Genomic DNA, 21,326 nt, shown 5'->3' on the forward strand with positions numbered 1-21,326 from the left:
TAAGGTAATGACAGAACCTCAAAAAGCACGATCATGTTTCTTTCAAAACACATGTGCTGAGTGGGGCACTCTAAAACTAGCTACTAATAAAGCCTACAGCTATTTGTCTTACTTTTCTGAAGTACGCGCAACAAAACGTTCAATTGTCACTTATCTATTCAAGGTTGGCAGTTACAAGCACAAAATATCAAGCTTGGCAGTTACAGACACAAGGTATCAAAGTTGGCAGTTACAGACACAAGGTATCAAGGTTGGCAGTTACAGATACAAGGTATCAAGTTTGGCAGTTACAGACACAAGGTATCAAGGTTGGCAGTTACAGACACAAGGTATCAAGGTTGGCAGTTACAGACACAAGGTTTCCAAACCTAACCTAATTTCTAAATATGAAAAAAAAAGTAGATTCAGCACGAGCTTTTAGAACACTTATAAAATAGCAATATTAAAATGTTTATTTATTCATTGTATTCTGGAACTATTTATCTTCCATTGTTGGTATTATTCTAGTACTATTAACCTTATCTCCTCGGGGGAGGGCACTGCCCCTAAAAGAAAATGACTGAAAGAAACACTGAGCACGACTGACCATCGGCCATCACGAACTCATGCAGTCTCGAATCAATGCAGGGACGAAGTGATGCTCCACCACTGAGCCAATATGGGAAGAATAAGTTAAGGGTTTTTCGTTTATTTTAAGTACTGTTTGTACTATATTAGAATCGTAGCACTACAATTCTACATAAAGCACTTTCGGGGTGAGCAAGATTCAGAATTTATCACTTATTATTTTTCCAATTATAATACCCAGTAAAAAAAAAGTGACTCACCACTAACCTCTAGTGGGTGGGGCCCCTGGTTATATTCCAGCTTGTATCAAGTGGGCTTTGTGATGAAGAAACATCGTGTCAGTGACTTTTCTCACGGTTTTTCCATTTCGTTCCACTTTCTTCCTTCTACCATTTCATTTATTATTATCATTACTGCCTTCCTTAGCCTCGGAGAGTAATCATGAGACAATACAAATACACATATTTGGTACTCATTGAAGCAGCCAAATGTTAAAACGAGGTACCAATGCTATTGTTTTCAATAATCTTCTGTCATCTTCATTTTTTAAAAAAAAGAAAGAAACTATGCCGCTAGTAGAACTACATATTTGGTCTAGGAATTAATTCGTGCAGGTGGACAAGAGATGGCGCAACGAACGAAGCGTCCCACAGTTCCGTGTATCCACACATGTGTTGCAAACCCCTGTCATCGCGTATCGTTCGTAGTATAGGGCAGTGGATTAAAGCGTCAACAACACCAGTTTGTAGTTAAGTGAACATGGCGCAATTTGTGCCTGATAAAGTGTTTTTGCGGGGTGTCCTGCTGCATTACTTTAACATGCAGAAAAGTGCGACTGAAAGTCATCGTATTTTGGTGGAAGTGTATGGTGACCATGCTCTAGCTGAGCGAACGTGTCAGAAGTGGTTTGCACGGTTTAGAAGTGGTGATTTCGGCTTGGCAGACCAAGAGCGAGCTGGACAGCCAAAAAATTTCAAGACGAAGAATTGACAGCATTGCTCGAGCAGGATTCGTGTCAAACGCAGGAACAACTTGCAGCAGCATTAGGCGTTGATCAAACAACAGTCTCCAAACGCTTGAAAGCCATGGGAATGATTCAAAAGATGTCACATTGGGTTCCACATGAATTGAAAGACAGAGACGTTGAAAGACGAAAAACCATTTGCGAATTGCTGCTTCAACGACAGAGCAGAAAGGGATTTCTGCATCGAATTATTACGGGTGATGAGAAGTGGATCCATTACGAGAACCCTAAACGAAAAAAGGCCTGGGTGAAACCAGGTGAACCAGGTCCATCACAACCAAAACGAGATATTCACTGTGCAAAGGTTATGCTGTGCATATGGTGGGATATGAAAGGTGTGGTGTACTATGAGCTGCTGCAACCGGGTGAAACTATGAATGGAGAACGTTATCGACGACAATTAATGCGTTTGAAGCAAGCTCTGGCCAGAACACGACCAGAATGGGAGAACAGACGTGATAAACTTATTGTTCAACATGATAACGCTCGCCCACATGTCGCAAAACCGGTCAAAACCTATTTAGAAAATGTCGGATGGGAAGTTTTACCCCACCCGCCGTATTCACCAGACGTTGCTCCTTCGGACTACTACTTGTTCGATTGCATGAACAACGATTTGATTGGACAGCGGTTTACTTCTTCAGAAGATATCGAAACATGGGTCTCTGACTGGATCGCTTCCAAGGATGAGGACTTCTTTCGCCACGGAATCCGTACATTGCCTGACAGATGGGCGAAAGTGATGGCTAGCGATGGACAATATTTTTCTTAAGGTATTTATGTATTTTGTGTTTGTACTACAGCTTCAATGTGTGCGTACCAACCGCACGAATTAATTCCTAGACCAAATATTTTTATCAATACCATCCAATTGTGCAGAAAAGAAATTGTTAATGTTTTCTTGAGTTGAAGTCATTAATATTTCTTGTAAAAACCACTACTTCCATTTCTTATATTCACTTTAAAATACCGACAAAAATTGTGTCGTATTAATACATCTTACATCAACAATAACGCTTCTTCTTCTCCGTTATTTTTATATATAACCTATAAGACTTTGAGCCAACAAGGGCCGTGGTGGCTCAGTGGTAGAGCGTTCACCTCTGATGTGTGAGTCCCTGGTTCGTTCCCAGCTGGCGCCAAGTGGACTCTGTGGTAGACAAACACCGTGTGTGTGGGTTTCCTTGGGATTCTCCCGTTTCCTTCCACTCTATTCATCCCACTATTGCATTCATTTCTCATCATCATCGTCTCCTTTAGGCTAGCCGGCACAATCGTGGCATGTACAACTCAAAGATTTCATTTGAGCCAACAAGAGAGAGCTATATCTGTGATCAAAGTTATTCACTCCGTTCCAAACTAAAATTGTATCTGCAAATGTGCTAGTTTTTTTACAGCTTCCAACATCATGATGATTTGCCTTATTAAAGTTTAACAGAAAATCAGTAATATATCATCACGACTGTTTTTTTTTTTTCCTCTTAAAAAATAACACATATGTTGTATTAAAACAAAAGGCTCATAGTATTATGAGGAACATACAAAAATAACACAGAATAAAAGTCTTCTTATCTTGGGAATTTTATCTTACTTTGAATGGTTAGTATTTTTAACTTTGGTGCAGTGTACTCGGATCTGATATTGGCTGAGAGTGTGTGTCGCTCGGATCCCACGTTTAACTGTAGGTACAATTCTTATATAGGCTCGAGGTGATGGGCAAAGCTCAGAACAGCTCCACCCTTAGATCGATCCCGAGCTTTACTACTATGGGTACCTTATGCCTTATGACCCCATCGTCACCTATACAAATGAGGAATTCTCTGATACGTGGAAGTCTAAAGCCCTCCTACAAGCTGGAACGATTTGCGATAGGCTCCCACAACAAACCATCCATCATTTCTACAGTTACTGCTAACACTTTTCCAGAAAAGGTATTGGGGTACACCCATTGCATCTTCCAGTTATACCTACTAATGAAGGGAACTCTTCTAGCAAGTAACAGCCTACCACTACATCTAAAATGGGTCCTAGAGTACTTTCCCCCAACTCTCTTAGCAAGTAAGAGCCTATCAGCATATCTAGTATCGCTCCTAAAGCTTTCCCTCAACTCTTCTAGCAAGAGTATTGGAGTATCTAGTATCAGTTCTAGTATACTTTTCCTCAACTCTTCTAGCAAGTAAGAGCCTATCAGCATATTTAGTATCGCTCCTAGAGTACTTTTCCTCAACTCCTATAGCCAGTAAGAGCCTATCGGCATATCTAGTATCGGTTCTAGAATACTTTCCCTCAACTCTTCCAGCAAGTAAGAGCCTACCGGCATATCTAGTATCGCTCTTAGAGTACTTTCTCTCAACTCTCCTAGCAAGTAAGAGCCTACTGGCATATCTAATATCGGTCCTAGAGTACTTTTCCCCAACTCTTCTAGCAAGTAAAAGCCTACCGGCATATCTAGTATCAGTTTTAGAGTACCCCCCCCTCGCGGTGTTCAGAGGCATCCAAGCACCACCAGCTACAGAATTCCACGGTTTGACAACAATCCAGCAAAATCCAACACAATCCGGGAGCTTCCTGAAATCAGGAAAGGGTTCGAGTCCCGGTCCTGCCTACCTTAACATTACGGCAGAAGTAGCATGTGTCTTAACGAACCTAAGGTAACAGGCAGGTCGTCCATTTGGGAATATGGCGAGCCTCTCCCCTCCTGTGGAAGAGGTATACAAAACGTGTAATGAGATCGAAACATTATGTACTTGTATCGGAGGAAGAAACTCCACTACAGTCGAACCTAGACCACACTGACAAAAACCGCGCACAAAGGAAACACATAGCCTCTTTGCTAAAAAGTTACCATGAACTACATACAAAGATATCAAAATGTCATTTTAACTTGACTACTATCTACATATAAAATACTTTTCTTCAAAAATATATGGATAGGTGCATTAAAAAAATGAACACTCATCTCTCTTGAGCTCTAAATCTTTGCTCGCTCGTCGGATTACTACAAAGTAATGCTATAGTTTTCGTACTTTTCTTCCAAACCTAATACATGAGTAAGACACTACTTACAAGTAATCTTATAGAAACGAACATACGTCTAAAAAACAAACCTTTGGATCCTAGAAAAGCGATAGCTTGATCCATACCACCTCCTTCGGTACCTATATACTTTTCTGATTTGGCACATAGTGTAGCAATTGCTTCTTTGGTCATGCATAACTGTGAAATAAATTAATAAATATATGTAAACCAAAGAACTTAATGTTTTAATGTGCGAAATTGTGATAAGTACTGGAAACAAGCAGTATTCGTGAATGGGAAAAACGTAAACATAATTTTTTCGTCAAAAAAGCAAAAAATAATCAAACTTCTTTCTGTTTATTTTTCTATTTAATTAAATCTTCTTGCACGTAAATTACTGCTTATACATCATAAAATATATAGGGGCGTAATCAAAGTCATTACTTGTGATTAGAGTCGTGCTAAGGGGTTTGACTATCGTGCGATTATAATTTCAGCATTCATGATACTGGCACGCCTTACATCGCAAAACGCCAGCCATGACTTTTCCGCAGGGTTGACCAAACACATTAAGTGGAAAGGTTACTGGCACCTTTATTGCCTCTAATATGGAAGAGTGCCATTTGATATTGTCTTATTTCTATTACATGAGTGAAATAGATTATAGGTCATAATTTTTCAAATCTAGGAGGACATAAGATTACCATTAAGTAACATTCAAAACCAATATTTTATTGCCGAAATAGTCACAAGATATTAGTTTTATTTGTGGCATAACGATGGAATTTTTCACTCTGGAAAATCCCATAACCCTTTAAAATGAAAATATATACTTCTAAGTTTATACGACAAAATACTATCTTGTAAAACTGTTATTAAGCAGGAAAGTGTTTTACAAGTGTTTTGCACTGGAAATATACGCCAATTATACTATTATTAAATATCTTTAAAAGTAGAAAAGTCCAATTTGATATATATGCTTTAAATATGGTTCTACTAGATCCGAGTGCGGACAAAGTAGATGTGCTCACATAATTGTTACCTCACAATTTGGTGCAGGACTTAACAGTAGCATTGGAACAGTATGTAAAGACGACGAGAAAAAAAAAATATAAGAAAAGAACTGATTCAAAGAAATTTTAAGGGGGGGGGGGAGGTTGTGAACTCACATTTTCACAAGCAACTTTTCTCCCAAAACTCCATATTTAAAAGGTTAAATATGTTCATTATTTGACGAATATAGATGCAAATATCGCAGCACTGTATTACACTCTAGTAATGGGACTTTCCAGAGTTAAAAAAGCCTCTCCATCATATCGTAAGTTGAGCAGCGCAGCAAAACAATACACACCGAGGAAAAGGTAAGAGAAAGCTTGAAACAATTTGTGTTAAAAAGAAAGAATTTAATACATGGATGTTAAAGTAAGATGTATTCGTGTTTTTAACATTAAATATGCACTCTATTCAGTAGCATCTATCATTAAAGCTACCGAAAAGATTCCTGTCACTTCTTATACATAACCGAATTGTCATTTTCTCACTTTTTCCTATAAAACTAACTCTGTTGAACAACACAACCAACGACCGAAAATTAAGTTTGAAATCAATATAATAATAATAATAATAATAATAATAATAATAATAATAATAATAATAATAATAATAATAATAATAACAACGTTTACAGAGAGTACGTTTCTTCATTTTGTAGTGCTCCTACGGTACAATTGCAAATCAATATGACTATTTATTTAATTACCAGGCAATAATCTACTGCTCTTCTTACAATATTCATTATAATATGATAAAGTTACAACAATTTTCATAAATATTAAATAACATATACAATGATTGCATAAAAGTAATCAAAATAATGACATAGAAAAAATAAATAATACAAAAAATAATAAATAAAATAAACAACAATGTCTACTGTATATAAAAGTGCGTACATGATTAAAAAAAAAAAAAAAAAAAAGGTTTTCGCCGTTTTTACGTGTCATTTGATAAAGCATTCACAGCGAGGAACGAAGTGACTTACGCGCCAGAAAAATGATGGAGGAAGATAGTGAGAACCAGGGTTGGCTGGTTTAAACCAAAAAACGAAAAATGTTTGTAAAAGTGTAACTATTCGTAAAATATTGATGGACACACATTTGTGGTTATCACGTTTCACTCCCATTTATTATTCGTACTATATTCAGACCTAAATTCCCCATTCTTTACTCAAAGAGATTATATTACAAACGCAACTTTCTTTATGTAACTTCATGGATGTTTCTTTTGTGATTTTTTTACAGTTTGTTATTATTGTTATGCAACCAAAGGAAAATTCTAAACATTGTTTCGTTTTAATAATGTTTACTATTGATAAAATACATCGAAATGCCATACTTTTTTGGGGAGGGGGGTCATACAAACCCCACGAGAGGCAATTATTGAAAATAACAAGAATCTTTGGTAACTATTTATGTATAAATGGGTCAGAGCCAAAGTGGACTCAAATAATTCGTATCTTTATTCACTTTTCTTACTGATATGCAAAGTAAGTCATTATATTTCTTTAACTTGGACTAATAAAAGTCATAGTGAACTGACTTGGACTAAATTAGTTCTCCTGTACTCTGTAGTACTTTGAAATTGTTCATATGTAATTCTGTATAATGGTTCCACTTGTCCTTCTGTTCTAATGACTCTTGACGATTATATTAACAAATATGTAAAGATCAGTCAACGTAGTTTAATCAGGAGTCCTTCGTGAGTGAGTCGGCAGACGTATCGCATTTATGAACAATTAATTAGTCCCGGTTTCTAGTTCAAATGGAGGACAATTTCTCTTGGATGTAAGCCGAGAAGCGGTTTGGATTCCGCTTTAAACTTATGTGACCCCTTCCAGCATAACTCGGTTGTTGCATACTAACACCAAGGCAAAACAAGCTTATTTCTGTCCATATGTGATATAAATACGTAGAGCAAATAATTTAAACCAAAAAACCCGGGTTTAAAACAAAACCTGGTTTTTGGTTTTTTCAATAAAAAACATGGTTTTTGCCAACCCTGGTGACAACAAACATAACCACTTACTTTAAATTCTGATTCCTGAAAATTCCTTTCGGCTATTGTCTGCAGCCTTGTTCACGAACGACAAAAATAGAATTAATACGAAAAAAAAGAAAAGAAAAAGAACATCACAAAAGCACGCAGTACCTCTCCGATGGTCTATGTTTAGTTTTGGTCCACGTGGTCTCAGGTTCGTTTCCAGGAGAAAAGCACTCAAATTTGAACAACGGTGGTTCGAATTCCGTTTTAAACTGTAGTTTCATGTCTCGTATAGCCTCGATGCTAACAAGGGACAGTAAACTTCAATTTTAAAAAAAACACTTGACGAATGACACGCAGCAATTGACAAGATATATATAGTCTTTCTCGGTGAGTGTTTATATATATATATATATATATATATATATATATATATATATATATATATATTTCCTGGAGGCTTTTATTTATTTTATTTATATTTTTATACTCGTGAATATGGATCTACGGAAAAGCCGAAAGCTTGAAAATGCAAGGAATTTTTGGGATTCAGAATTTAAAATAAGAGAGATGACGATTAAACTTTCTGAGTGTGTTAGCATATATAGTCTGAAGCATCAGCAAAATTGTGAAGAGAAAAACAATACAGAGGTAACTATTAAAAGAATTAAACTGACGTACGATAACTATTAACTTAAACTTATTAATGCTTCCAAATATTTATTAATGCTAAAATCTTCAATGAGAACTCCCAACTTCGGATTTTTTTAAAAAACTTGAACACATACATGGATCTTTATCATATATTGAAACAATATTGCCGATAGGGTTAAGCTTACCTGTAATATTCTGAAACGAAATACATATACCATACCATGTATATGTATGTATCATAACATGATGGGTAGTTTGTAACAAATATTATAGCTTTAAGTGTACTAATGTTCTTATTCCAATCACTTATTATTTCAAGTCGAGTTGAACATGTAGAATGGATCAACGATTCAAAGAGAACTAAGCCAAAGAAAGCCTTTCAAATCTAAAAGGTTCAGAGTAGGAAACATCTGTTATTTTGAACTACCAGTGACACTGACAAATCTTTGGGTATTTGAATCTTTTCTAGTTGTTACAAACCATCCACTGAGATAATCTTTTAACTATTTAGTTTTTCAGCGTGTTATCGGTAAGCATAACTTTCAGGCCCGTGTCCAGGGGTAGTCTAGGAGGGGGGCGAACCCCCTAAAATTTTCACTGTAGACTGGCAAAGTAACTATAACATGGTGATGAACTATAATATGGTTGTATCGGACTCCTCTAACTTCAGCCCCCCCCCCCCTACATTTCTGGGCTGGCTACAGGCCTGATAACTTTACAGGTACAACGTTTTACAATACAAGTTTGAAGCCACAACAAGTGATTAGAACAAGATGTATTTTGTTTACAGTACGTTTCACCTAACCTTAACAATATTTATTTATTTATTTATTTTATTCATTCACAGGGTGAATTGATTTAAATCAGTCTGATTTAAATCACGATTTAAATCAAGATTTAAATCACTTGATTTTTTAAATAAAAATCGTTGATTTAAATCGAATTCCGAAATAAATTAATTTAAAGTGAAAATAAGTAAAATCCCGTTTCTCTTCTGCTATTTTGATTATCAAAGTTAATAATCATAATACAATGAGACTCAAATGTACAGTATAGTATGAAAACAAGTGTCATGCAGTGAATGATTAGGGAAAATCCCGTTTTGAATAGGTAACGGAGCAATCCTGCTTTCTTCTTTTCGTAACATTTTAAAGTGTCATTTTGATAAACGTTGCTGTACTTTTTCCTTAATGCTTAACCTTTTAAATTATATCACCTATTTTTAGGTGATAGGGTAGAATCTTCATTATTCGATTAAAAAAGTACCAATAAGGCTTTTTACTTCGTTTTCTTCAAGACTGGAGGCATTTTAGAGCACTCTACATATGCTTTCATAAATTTTTCATACTCGTTCAGTGCACCCCTTAATAATTTTCAGATGTTTTCAGATCTCTGCGTGGAAACAGCGGGATCCAGAGGGGCAAAAATGTTTCAAAAAAGGATATTTTTTAACAAAAACTAGCTTTTTACGTGATTTCCCGCCTCAAATGGAGACATATGAATGGTACTGTTTGAAAGGCTGTTCTATTCTGAATAAAGTGATGTACGTACTATGCTCCTAGGATAAATAGGGATATCTCAGGAAACTGTTACATGAGATCCTGTTTTATACGGGAATCTGGGGTATTTGGGGAATATTATTTTTCACGGGCTTACTTTTGTACCTACAAGTTTGAAATTTTGCACATTTACTCAGTGCACCCCTCCGTATTTTTCAGATTTGTTTCAGATCTCTGCCTTAAAACAGGGGAAGGGGTCCACAGAGGTAAACATTTTGCAAAAGAAGATATTTTTTAACAAATAATTCCTTTTTTTCGTGATTTGCCCGCCTCAGATACATGATGGAGACATTTGAAGGATACCGTTTGAAAATTTGTTTTATTCTGAAGAGAATAATGTACAAATCATGATCCTAGGATAAATAGGGATGTCTGAGGAAATTTTTATATTACATCCGGGTCATCTGGGGCATTGTGGGAATGTTCTTAGCTCATTGTTAAATAGTTTCCTCACCCTTACTACTCAAGATAGAAGCTTGAAATTTTGTACACACATTTAGTACACCCCTTAGTATTTCCCAGTTGATTTTGAGATCTGTACGTTAACACAGGGGAATCCAGAGGGGTTCAACTTTTTTAAAAAAAAGTAAAAAAAAATGCCCCGATTTATCTCAAAATTTCCCGCTTCAGGGACATGATAGGGAAATGTGAATGTTACTGTTTCAAAAGCTGTTCTATTCTAAAGAGAGTGATGTTATGTACCATGATCCTAGGATAAATAGGAATGATGCTGTAGCTCCTTGACTGAAAGTATATAATTTACCTTTAAAAAGAGCCACAATTTAAAAGGGTTAAGAAACATTGTTTGGAATTGATATAGGTTAACAATTAGGGATAATTCAAAGTTCAACCCCAATACTTTCACTTAAATGGCATAATTAGCATTTTATACTAATTCCTAATGCTTTTTCTTCAGTTCGCAACTTGTATTACACGAGGAGAAAAATTTGATTTAAATCAAAAAAATCGATTTAAATCAAAAAAATCAACAAAAATTATTTTTTTTTTAAAAAAATCATGATTTTTTCCCACCCTGTTCATTCATCATATAATAGCTAGAAGATATTATTAAAGCAACAGTATATGTTTAGGTAAAGAAATAAGTTGATGATGAAGGTGGAGTTTCCTATTGAAAATTTCGACATTAATAAATATTTAGGTGAACTCCTGAGCTTAAGGTAATACGCTTACTTGAAATAATAATAATAATAATAATAATAATAATAATAATAATAATAATAATAATAATAATAATAATAACAACAACAAAAGCAGCAGAAGTCGAACATTAACTAAAGCATGCGAGTAAAAGAGTGAATCACAAAGTTTCGGAGATAAATTCTCGACAACGTAAATTCTTTTAAAAATGCACTGACAATGGCAAGAATATATCAGAGAAACAGTTTATAACTGGCTTTTATCGAATGATCAGATGATTGTTGGGCTTTTATTACTAATCCAGAGGTAGCTATAGGAAGGAAAACTGACTGGGACATTACTCGAGAAGAACTTTCCCTATCAGAGATCCGATCTTTAGGTGAGTACTGTGCTTTCATTATTAATATGGAGGTAGTTACAAGGAAGAAAACTGATTGGGACATTACTTGTAAAGAAATTTTCTATTAGAGATGTAAGACAAGGTATGGTAGACGTTAAAGAGGAGTCGGACGTTATTTGAAAAGAAGTTTTTCTATCAGAGATGTGATATATATGGTATGGTAGAAGATAAGACAATGGGGCAGGAAACAGCTTGCAGTTGATGAACCATGTTAAAGAATGGGATAAGCGGAAGAACACAACACATAGAAACTTTTTATTTACGACAAGTGAGCTATCGGTGATGGCAAAATACTTACGATTAATATTTTATTCTGGCGGTAGGCAACAGCACACAGTACCGACACTTCTTTTAAGTTTAAAAAAGTTGTTATTTCTCTACTTTTGTATTTACGGATTTTTTTTATTTTTTTTTTTAATTAAAATCGATTTGAAAACCGGAACAACAGTATATTACAAGCATTTTAAGGTAATACGATCAATAGTTTGCAGCACCTGCTAATTTCTTTCACTTGTTTAGATTCTGACGCCTCCCCAGCACTAAAATTTTGCTTAAATGACAGAGATGTACTTTGTGGTTTTCGTCTCTTCAGAAAAATAAAGATTCAGACAATACAGAGCAGGTCAAAATGATAGATTGTGAATTTACAAATTTATTCTGTAAAGTCTAATGAACATACCGTATTTGCGCGAATATAGGCCGCATTTAAACTTTTGGCACGAGATTATAGAAAAATTAAATCTCGAATATAGGCTACAGAACAAATTTTATAAGAAAGTTTAATTAGACAGTACTTTGATATGCATCTCTCTCCCTCCCCTTTAACTCCCACCTAACTAAAGGTGACTCAGGAAGATTACCTTCTTTGTAATAGTGACTCTGAGCAGCATTCTGGATCGTCTAGCGATGGTGAAGAATCAAACGCTAGTGATGCTGAGATTGCGAGAAGTGATTCTGCTTAATTTGGGTGGGTACAAACAAGCTGACACAATTTTGCGGGACAAACTTGCTTTTCTTTTTTCAAGCAAGTTGCTTTTCGTTTCTATTTCAGCTTTTAAATATTCCGTACATATTATGTATACTATATAACAAAGATACGTATTCCTGTTAATAAAACTATTAAGTATACAAGTGCATTTTGTGCCAGTGTCAGGTGTTACGGTACCCAATGAAGAACAATTTTTGCGAACAATGTAAGTTTTTATGCTACTTTCTTCTTAAGTCTTTGATGGTTTACAGAAGTAACTGCCATACCTTTAATGTTATTAATTTCAACCCACAAGATAAGTGTACATGTCATTTTGAAATTGACGATTTATGATCTGAGGGACAACGCCGACAACGATGAAATTTTCATTTGTTGTGAGGGTTTGTTGATCTCCGGATTATTTAATTTCGAATATTACTTCGTAATTCTTTTAATTAAATGAGACGGCGCTCACAAATCTTACAGCAACTCTATTATAGGCCGCGCCATGATTTTTTAAGCTAATATTTAGGGGGAAGAAGTGCAGCCTATATTCGCGCAAATACGTATGTTATTGTGAGACATGTGCTTCGAAAAGTTAGCTTTCAAAGTTTAGTTTCCGCGCAGTGTTTCTACTTTCTACTGCTAGGAGTCAGCAGCGACCATGAAATAAATTGCTGATATTGACCGCAACACTCTACAAAAGATTTGGCAGGAGGATAGACTATCGGCTTGATGTGTGCCGTGTTACGCAAGGTGCTCACATAGAATACTTATGTTACAAAAGATTTGGCAGGAGGATAGACTATCGGCTTGATGTGTGCCGTGTTACGCAAGGTGCTCACATAGAATACTTATGTTACAAAAGATTTGGCAGGAGGATAGACTATCGGCTTGATGTGTGCCGTGTTACGCAAGCTGCTCACATAGAACACTTATGTTACAAAAGATTTGGCAGGAGGATAGACTATCGGCTTGATGTGTGCCGTGTTACGCAAGGTGCTCACATAGAATACTTATGTTACAAAAGATTTGGCAGGAGGATAGACTATCGGCTTGATGTGTGCCGTGTTACGCAAGGTGCTCACATAGAATACTTATGTTACAAAAGATTTGGCAGGAGGATAAACTATCGGCTTGATGTGTGCCGTGTTACGCAAGGTGCTCACATAGAACACTTATGTTACAAAAGATTTGGCAGGAGGATAGACTATCGGCTTGATGTGTGCCGTGTTACGCAAGGTGCTCACATAGAACACTTATGTTACAAAAGATTTGGCAGGAGGATAGACTATCGGCTTGATGTGTGCCGTGTTACGCAAGGTGCTCACATAGAACACTTATGTTACAAAAGATTTGGCAGGAGGATAGACTATCGGCTTGATGTGTGCCGTGTTACGCAAGCTGCTCACATAGAACACTTATGTTACAAAAGATTTGGCAGGAGGATAGACTATCGGCTTGATGTGTGCCGTGTTACGCAAGGTGCTCACATAGAACACTTATGTTACAAAAGATTTGGCAGGAAGATAGACTATCGGCTTGATGTGTGCCGTGTTACGCAAGGTGCTCACATAAAACACTTATGATATGTTTGAAGAAAATTTTGACAGTTTACCTTTCTTAGCACATGTCTCGCAATAACATATTATTTGATTTCACAGAATAAATTTCTGAAATCGGGTCCATCATTGTAACTTACCCTGTACTGTTGTCTCTAAAACACACGTTGGCCACAATCGGAACATCTTCCAGTGAATATGAAAAGAAGTTTTCTACTAAATCTGTGGTAGTCCCCTCCCACAGAACTCTGCAGGTGACGTCACTCCAAAGGTTGGCAACACTGCTGTCCAGTCGGCGAGCCTACGAAGCGGCTATACTCTGCAAGCAGCGGGAGAGACTCGTTCACTTCGTACTCGACGGCCGCAGGAGAAGGTGGGAACTGAGAATTCAGCAGTATGTAGTGAGCTCCGAGTGAAACAAGAAGTGAAGAACACGTGCTGCACAACAAACAATTATAAGTATCACAGTTTAAAGGAACATTGGACGAATATTTTGAACAGATACTTACTTGGACTGTAAAATACTCTGAATTGTATATTTAAATATTTAGGCAATCAGTCTAAGATATATTGTGATTTCAATTCGGTTGTTTTCGATCATCCACCTGGTTAAGTCGCATGCCATTAGCTGTAACTTTTCTTGCATGTGGTTTATCTACGTTTTAAGTGAGTAACGAGGAAGCGTATTTTTGCTGTTAGCTGCTTTGGCCGACAACGGTGAAATTTTCATTTGTTGTGAGGGTTTGTTGATCCCTGGATCATTTAATGTCGAGTATTACTTCGTAAATATTTTAATTAAGTGAGCCGGTGCTCACAAATCTTACAGTAACTCTATTTGGTTATCTTTGATTGTGCAGACAAACTCTGCACTAAAGCGCATCAGGTTAGAAGGACAAGCTCTCACAGAATTTAATCCTAGCAAAAATGTGGATTCATGGCTGCTCCGATGTCGTCATATTTTTCTGTTTATACCGATTGCCAGTGGTGCTATTCAACCAGTTCGCATTGGTTCGCTAGAACCGATTGTTAAAGTATTTAGAGTTCGCAAAACCGTTTATTATACCCGAACATAACAGTAAATTTTACACAATTATGCGCAGAAACAGTAAAATTTACTTTAACTATCTTTGTTTTAAGAAATTCTTACAGCTACAAGGTTAAACATATGATTTCTCAGAACAAGGTATAAGTATTTATGTCTTAATCTCAAATGCTTAGATATCAAGAATGAGAATTGAATCACATGGGTGTAGTAGTGAGAGTTATTTACGTTTGAAACGCATATACAGATGGTGATCAGAAAAATGGAAACACCTGTAATTGGCAACACATCAGATGTATGGGTTGGCAGTGGTGTCGTGGCGCCCGCAGCGCCGGACCGCTGGTGGTGGTGTGTTAGGTCGGTTTCCATACTACGTCAGGCGCAGTGGAACAGCAGTGTCAAGTGGCTGCAGCAGACGGAAGTAGTGTAAAATGGGAGACCTCTCAGATTTTCAAAGAGGGCAAATTGTTGGTGCGCGGTTATGTGGAGTGAGTGTGACGGCAGTGGCTACAGTGTTAGGTGTGTCGCGTGGGACAGTGTCGAAGGTGATGACGGCCTACACAACACACGGGAAAACCACATCGGGGAAGCGGAACAGTGGGCGGAAGAAAATTATGAGTGACAGGTCACACCGAGTATTAAAGCGTATTGTCACGCAGAACCGTCGTGCCACTGCGGAGCAAGTGACGGAGGAACTCAATCAGCACCTCCCCCACCCTGTTTCAACAATCACAGTCCGCCGCGAATTACATGACATGAACTTACGGGGTCGTGTTGCACGGACCAAACCGCTCATCAGGGACCATAACGCTTTCGCACGCCGCAAATGGTGCCGCGACCATGCAACTTGGACCGTTGAGGACTGGAAACGTGTGATATGGTCGGATGAGTCATCCTTCACCTATTCCCAACCACGGGCCGTGTTTATGTGTGGAGAACGCCCAAAGAAGCTTATGATCTGCAGTGTCTCCGCCTAACTGTGAAACATGGCGGCGGCGCGGTGATGCTGTGGGCCGCTATATCATGGTTTTCATTGGGTCCTGTGGTCACACTTAGCAGACGAATCACTGCTAACGATTATGTCGCAATTTTAGGAGACCACTTACATCCTATAGTCCGGATGTTGTTCCCGGACAATGACGCCATCTTCCAGGGTGATAATGCACCCATTCACACAGCTGGCGTTGTTGCAGCGTGGTTTGAGGAACATCGGGATGAAGTTCAACACTTCCCCTGGCCCGCCCAATCCCCAGATCTCAACATAATTGAACATCTGTGGTCCGTCTTGGAAACACGACTCCGGAGACGATTTCCACCTCCATCCTCTCTCACAGAACTGGCAGATGCCCTGCACGAGGAATGGTGTAAAATTCCACTTGCTATCATTCACGACCTCTATGCCTCCATCCCACGTCGCATCAAGGCTGTTCTGAAGGCGAAAGGTGGCCCGACATCGTATTAATCTGGTAAGTTGCAATTTCGTTCAGTTGTTTCCATTTTTCTGATCACCATCTGTATACAACTATCAACAACTGTCTATCCATTACTGGATTAAGGCCTTTCCAATACTTTTTGACAACCATCTATCTTGGATAATTCGTTTCCAAGATATTCGCAGTGCTACCTAATTTCGTCACACCACCTTGTATTGGGATGCTGTGTTGGTCTCTAGTTGTCACTTGTGGTAGCCAGTAAAAATTTTGCTATGGTCTATTCTACTATCTTGCTATCATAAAATATGCGTTTTCTTTCAGGAAAAGAAATGAACTGCTTACGATAAGGATAATCACGACGAATAATGTTCTTTATTTGTAAAAGAAACTGTAATGTGTAGACCAGTAAACTACTTAAAATACTCATGCACGTTTGTAAGTGTACATTTAATGACTAAAGGAGATCTATTTTTCAAAAAAAAAAAAAAAAAAAGTACCTTATTTACACACGCTGTCGCTAGAGCGGCAGCACTGACTAGAGCGCTTGAGCTTGATAATCCTGAGCTCGGAGGAATGTTTCCGCTTACTGCAGCATACATGCCAACTGGATCGGTTATTTTTCCTGATTCTATGATTCCTTTCACACCACATAGGAAATAGTTGTACCATTTTGGAGCACCTCCTTTCTCTATACTATCATGTAAAAAAGAAAACAAAAGAAGTTAGAGATAGCTTATAACAACAGGAAAGAAATCTTCTTTTAAGTTTTTTGTTATGTTTTCCTTTTTCTTTAAGTTTTTTAATAAAATAGTTTAATGTTATAATTTAGAAAAAAAATAGGTCGTTTATCACTATTAAGAGTAAATGAATTATCTGATTACTTACTCATTAAGCGTATGGAAACATTGTAGTAATCAATTGACTACTCTCCTAAATAATGTTCCTTCCAATTATAAAGAGGCACGGTGGCTCAGTGGTAGAGCGCTTACCTCTGGTGCGTGGGGACCCTGGTTCGATCCCCGGCCAAGTAAGTTTGTGGTGGACAACATCGTGTCCGTGGGTTTTCTCGCTTACTCCCGTTTCCTTCCACTTTCTCATTTCACCGTTTCTTTCATCGTCATTCATTTGCCTTAATCATCGTCTCTCTTAGCCTAAAGGCTAAGGACCTCAAATACTCCCTTTTATTTTTATTTCTTCTAATTATACAGGGTGTCCGGAATGAGACTCACGATTTTTAAAAGTGCATAGTTTTAATATGGTCAGAGATACAGAAGGAAAAAAAAAACATGCATTTTAAAGGAGAACTCAAAACATTTATTTAGTCTTACAAGTCATTCTAACTCAGTGTTACTCCCCGTGAGTTCAATTTGTAACTCTTACAATATCTAGCCTGAACTCAATCTCTCTCTCCACGTATTCTGTAACATCTGAGGTGATACTAAAGCAATCGCATTCCTAATACGGTTCTTCAGTTCATCAAAGTTACGCACCTTTTCACCAGAATATACCCCCACAGGAAGAAGTACAGGAGGTAACATGAGGAGAGCGTGGAGGCCACCTAATTGGCCCATGTGTATCAAGATACTCCCTCACTTGTAGGCTCCAATGTGGCGGGGCACCATCCAATTGGAATATCACTTGAGGTTGCAAATGTTCTAACTGGGGAACAGCAAAGTGTTGAAGCACGTCTAAGAACACATTCCTGTTATGATTTGCTCTATGACAAAGAAGGAGCTTATAACTGCATTATGTGTTAAAGCACACCAAACATTCAATTTGGGATTGTCTCTAGAATGTTTTATGTACGCATGCGGATTCTCAGATCAACATATCCTAACATTGTGTCTGTTAACACAGCCAGACAAGTGAAAAGTTGCCTCATCAGAGAAAACAACGTTCAATAGGAAATTATGGTCATAATCAATCCTGTCCAGAATTTCACTAGCAAATGCTGCTCTCTGTGGCTTATCGTTGGGCTTAATTTCTTGCAACAATTGCATCTTATACGCGCGTAAACGTAATCGTTTGTGTACCACATCGTGCACTATTGACTTTAGAATTGCCAATTGCCTGCTCGCTGCGTGAAATGACTTCCTCGGGCTACGTGAGAAACACTCCCTTATTGCTTCCACATTTTCTTCTGACACACGCGATTTACCACCGTTGTGTTGTTTCACTACACTCCCCGTTGACAAAAATTGATCCTTTCGCGCCTGGATACTGTTGCGTGATGGAGGATCTTTGTGGTAAACACGTCAAAAGTTTCGTTGAGCTTGAACAACACTTTTCGTCTCTGCAAACCCCCACACGCATTGCGCTTTTTCGACTGCCGACGCCATTTCTGCTTATCGGTGATATTAGCGCCGTCACCGGTAGTTGTTGAAGTATGAAAATTTGTTGAACAAAACTTTTTTGAGTTTTCCTTCAATATGAAGGGTTTTTTTTTTTCTGTCTCTCTAACCATATTAAAACTATACACTTTTAAAAACCGTCAGTCTTATTCCGAACACCCTGTATTTCTTTCCAATATTTCAAATGCTTCGCTCCGGCATTTTTCGTCAGGGTCATGTGAATTTTTTTAAATATCTACCAATATCTTCATTACTTAATTAACTACTGTATTATCTTGCTTAATCATGGTACGCAAATCAATCAACACGTCTGCTAATTTTCAATCTACCAAAAACTGCTTAAACATTAATATAATACCGCCTTTCATGACAAACTATTTTATTAGTTAACCAACCATCACACATTTCAATACAGTAATATCCTTCAAACCAATTCTATAATTCCTGCACTATATTATTCGCTCTAAAACTCTTTTCACATTATTCACATTATTAATTGCAACTTTTTACTATAATAAACAGCATTGTTACATAGCTTATAAATAGAGTAATTTATATCTACTGGAGCAGGTAAAAGAAATAAAAATATGGACAAAATATATTGTGCAATATTCATTTTGTTTTACGACTGTTGAGATATATGAACAATGTGAAGATCATGCATTAAAAAAAAATGACTTAAGCCTTGTGGCCCTAACAAAAAATGCTCGAGCAATGCATTTGAAATATTGGAAAGAAAATAAAATATCATACGGATTTTTATCTTACACTTTCATTGAAATACGTATCCCAAGGAGAAAAGGGACTGGAATATTATCCATAAACATATTCTCCCCGTGCGAAAAAGGGATATTTCGCTCGTTAAATAAACTAAACAAAAGTAAGGGAAAAAAACTTACGGAATAACAAAAAAAAAAAAAATCTCGAAGAAACATATCACCAAATTGTAAATTGATGTACTTGTGCATAAAGAACCAGAGAAAATATTTTAATATATTTTAAAATACCAAATCCTATACAGATGTAAGTTCAACTAAAGTCAGAGCTTTAAATAATAATAATAATAATAATAATAATAATAATAATAATAATAATAATAATAATAATAATAATAATAATAATAATAATAATAATAGACTGAGTTAAATATAGAACCCAAAAACCCCCCGACTTAACATGCGAGTACGTAAATAACTACGCTACACAGTCCATTATCAGACCAGCCACGTACTTCCTTTTCGCGTTGGTATTCAGTCATTTAGACCACACAGACTGTACCGAACTAACATCTTTTAACAAAATGCAATTAATATATGCTCTCACTGAGACATTAACAAACGCTAACTTGTCCTCAGCTTTTTAAGTGCGACTGGGCCTTGGTTACCATGTCAGTGCGCTAATATGTTATCTCGCTACATATTTCGCTCTTCAATCTGATGTTCGCTTATTTAAACTTCGTGGAGTATATTATAACTTACACCCGCTGTGCTATAACAACCCAGTTTTTGACACTAATGAACATTTACTGAATAGTTCATGACACTAACGTATATTTACCGTAGGTTCATGTTGTGAAAATAACTAAACAAGAGTGAAAGTATGTGGTTGGTCTAGAGAGAAACTGGGCATCATAGTAGTTAGTGAACTAACATAGATTCTTTGAATTTAACACACAAAGAATGAAAAAGTGACTGAGTGGACGAGGACTCGAACCCAGCATACCGTGGTGATGTGTTAACCACTACGCACCCAGTCCGCTTCCCAGAAGAGCCACTTACTCTCCAGGTCGGTGTTATTGTGGACCACGTAAGTTGTACCACGGCTCCCTACTGTGATTGGACAATTCTGTATCCATATATCGAGCACCTTATGACGGTTGTGATTTCAAATATAATAATGTAGGGAGGGAACAACCTATTTTTTAAAACACCAGAATCCTCTATAGGTGCGAATTCTATAACATACAATAAGTGAAAAAGTGACTAGCTGGACCGGGACCTCCGGCATACCATACCGATGCGTCCGCTTCCCAAAACAGCCACCCACTCTTTGAACTTAGTTTAATGCTTAATTTGAATTAGGCCTCACTTTCGCACTGTTTTCATACAAATGAATACATAAATACGCTTCTTTTAAAAATTCTTCCATTAGCATAGCTTCTGGATTATTATTATTAGTAGTAATAGTAGTAGCAGTATTAAATAATGAAAATGTAAGCTGTCAAAATCGATTCACGAAGAAAATATTAAACATAAAATACAATACAAACCTTAATTTATCTAAACTACAGTCAAAGTCTACGTAGCATGAATTCACATTTGTAATGTGGAGATTGGCGCCATCGGTTGGAAAAACTGCAATCAGTATGTCCTGCTCAATTGCCATGGGAAACACGGCATATCCACAATAATCTACATGTTCTCCAATCAGATTAACCCTACGAAAAAGAAAAGAAAAGTTATCTTGGTACATACTAGGATGTTTAAAAGATGCAAACAATATAAATAAATAAATAAATAAAAATAAAATAAAATAAATAAATAAAATAAAAA

The 21,326-nt window shown here is 37.0% G+C and overlaps 1 protein-coding gene across 1 annotated transcript in view; it reads right to left on the reverse strand.

Moving 5' to 3' along the window:
* The window catches only part of Galk (N-acetylgalactosamine kinase), a 58,214-nt gene that overhangs the window by 28,159 nt on the left and 8,729 nt on the right, over positions 1-21,326 (reverse strand). The window contains exons 3-5 of the mRNA XM_081727902.1: positions 21,044-21,211; positions 16,921-17,116; positions 4,699-4,807 (exon numbers count right to left, since the gene is read on the reverse strand). Of these exons, the coding sequence (XP_081584028.1) occupies positions 4,699-4,807; positions 16,921-17,116; positions 21,044-21,211 (473 nt within the window). The remainder of the gene's footprint in view (positions 1-4,698; positions 4,808-16,920; positions 17,117-21,043; positions 21,212-21,326) is intronic.

The sequence above is a fragment of the Thermobia domestica genome, chromosome 10, assembly GCF_964235325.1.
Source record: "Thermobia domestica chromosome 10, izTheDome1.hap1.1, whole genome shotgun sequence".
Classification (NCBI taxonomy): Eukaryota; Metazoa; Arthropoda; class Insecta; order Zygentoma; family Lepismatidae; genus Thermobia; species Thermobia domestica.